Source organism: Acomys russatus, chromosome 2 (genome assembly GCF_903995435.1).
Source record: "Acomys russatus chromosome 2, mAcoRus1.1, whole genome shotgun sequence".
NCBI classification, from domain to species: Eukaryota; Metazoa; Chordata; class Mammalia; order Rodentia; family Muridae; genus Acomys; species Acomys russatus.
In genome coordinates, this window is record NC_067138.1 from 29,085,480 (window position 1) to 29,087,848 (window position 2,369).

Here is a 2,369-nt window from a genome sequence, read left to right on the forward strand (position 1 = left end):
TGGGTGGAGGTATGATGTGACATGTGAGAATTTACAGGGTCATGTCTATAGTGGCATTCTTTTTTTTTTTTTTTTAACTGATCTTTATCAAGGACTGTAAGGTTTCAAACCCATGACAAACAGATGCCAATTTAACATATGAAAGTGGACCTGGCCACCAAGTTCTCCCTGCATCCCTCAGTCCGAACCTGTTACAGCGCCTTCCTGGCTGGCACCCCCCCCCCCCCCCCCCCCGCCGCCGCCCCTTCGCCCTAAACTTCTGCAGCCAGGGGCTGGGCTGCCCTTTCCCCCAGCTGTCCTTTTCTATATAGTCCAGCCATTTTGGTTACCCCTCTTTTGGGCCTCCTGGCTCTCCTCCAGCCCCTCCTACTCCTCTTCACATGGCTCAGGGTCCTGTCCACTCTGGATTCTCCCAGCCAGATGTCCCCACCTCTGACTATGTCTCCCTTTCATCCACAATAAACTTTCTCCTCCATACCTAGGAGCAGTCATGTCCTCTCCGCCGCCCCCCCCCACCGGCCCCCAATTCAGTAACAAACCTAATAGCAACAATAAGGAGATGACCCCGTAGGCCAGGAGCCCAGAAAGGGGACTCACAACCATAAAGGGCTCAGGTTGGTTACCGGCAGTGATGCCCATGAGATCTGTAGCCTTGTTAATCTTAGGAAAAGCACTTCAGGCTGAAGTTTTCAGTAACTTTATTTTCTAAAAATATGTCCGAGGGTTATGTTTTCTTCCACACCATCTTTACTTCTTTAAAAATAAACAGAAACTAAAAGCTTATCTCTGCACAGGCTGGATGGAGTCAGCCTAGTGCCTTTTGGAAAGCGTGCAGGTCCCTCTGAAGCAATTCCGCACCCGGCCTCTGCAGGGCGCGGGCCTCCCAGCAGCTCCGGATGATGCTCTGTAGCGTCTGCCCGGTCGGGGAGGTGGTGAACACTGCCCCCGCCAGTGACGGGCGCAGATTGTAAGCGACCACTGCGTACAGTACGTACTGAGGCTCGCCCGAGTAAGGCATCTCTCTGGTGGTCATCTGCCACAGGGTGATGCCGAAAGAGTAGATGTCAGCTTTGGGAGTGGCGATCTCTCCTTTCAGGAGTTCGGGGGCTTGATGTGTGTACGTGCCCCCTATGTGTCGAGGGGACTTCTGCAGATCCTGCAGCTTCTGGGAGCAGCCGAAGTCACTGATCTTACAAACGTCCTGCTCACTAATCAAAATGTTCGCTGGCTTCAGGTCCAAGTGCAAAATGCTTTGTGAGTGGAGAAAAAGCAGGCCGTTAACAATTTCTAGGGAATACTTGAGGCACTTCCCCAAACTCAATTGCTCTCTGCAGCTGAGAGGCTCCGGGGAGCGGGTGGCACCGTAGATTACTTGGTGTAGTGTCACGTTGCCTCCAAACTCCATGATTATGGTACCTAGGCTGTTGGAGCCCTCTGGCGTGCGCGTGCTGGCAGCCACAACCCGGACTACATTATCGTGGCGCAGCCTTGCAACATTGAGTTCAGCCCAGAAACTCCGCTGAGATGCATGTAGGTTCTTGGTGCACTTGCTCACTTGCTTGATGGCCACAGGAACACCATGATAAGTGGCTTTGTACACTGAGCCAAACCCTCCAGAGCCCAGCCTGTACAGCAGGCATACCTGTTCCCAGTCGATGGAGTACCAGGCCAGCCGGCGGCGGCGGCGTGGCAGCCTTGGAGCCGGAGGAGGAGTGCCCCCCAGGAAGAGCTTCCCTGCTTTCCTTGGGGCCAGCGAGGGGCTGCTACAGGGCCGCGAGTCCACCGATGGCGAAAGCTCGCCAGGGAGGTAGCGACAGAGGGCTAGAGGCGATGGCATTACACGCTCAGATAGGACAGGCACTGGGTACACAAGGAAGAAATGAGGAGCCGCAGCCAGAGAAGTTTGGAAGCATGGCTGAGGAATCCTGCCCCCTCTCCAGCCCCTTTCTCTCCTTCCTTAAATTCTCAAAACGAGCCACATTTGTGCTATCACACCTTGCTTGCTACTCAGTAAGCTTTTTTAAAAATCAGGTGGGGTTGTGGGGCTTTGCGGATGAAGCCTGGCAGTCTTCAGATGAAACCATTGCTCTCTCACAGCTAAAGGGAATCAATCCTTAGCAAAGCAAAACAACCTCTCACCCATTAAACAGCACTGGCCTGCCCCAGAGCTCAGGTTTCTCCTTTAAACTACTTCTTTAAGCATAATAGAATGAAAAAAATAATAATAGAGTACCATTTGATGAGCATATCCTTAGACGGAGAAGGGGAAAAAAAAGTGGTGCACACTTCTCAGGCTATAATGATTGTTAGTGCTTGTCTCTAGCTGCATTAAATCACTCCCAGCAGCTATTGGCTGCACAAGTTGCAAT

General features: G+C 52.3%; 1 protein-coding gene across 1 annotated transcript; it reads right to left on the reverse strand.

Moving 5' to 3' along the window:
• Positions 1-805: 805 nt before the first annotated feature.
• Positions 806-1,837, reverse strand: Mos (MOS proto-oncogene, serine/threonine kinase). Its single transcript, XM_051166039.1, has one exon. It carries the CDS (start codon positions 1,835-1,837, stop codon positions 806-808), a length of 1,032 nt encoding a protein of 343 aa, XP_051021996.1.
• Positions 1,838-2,369: the final 532 nt, after the last annotated feature.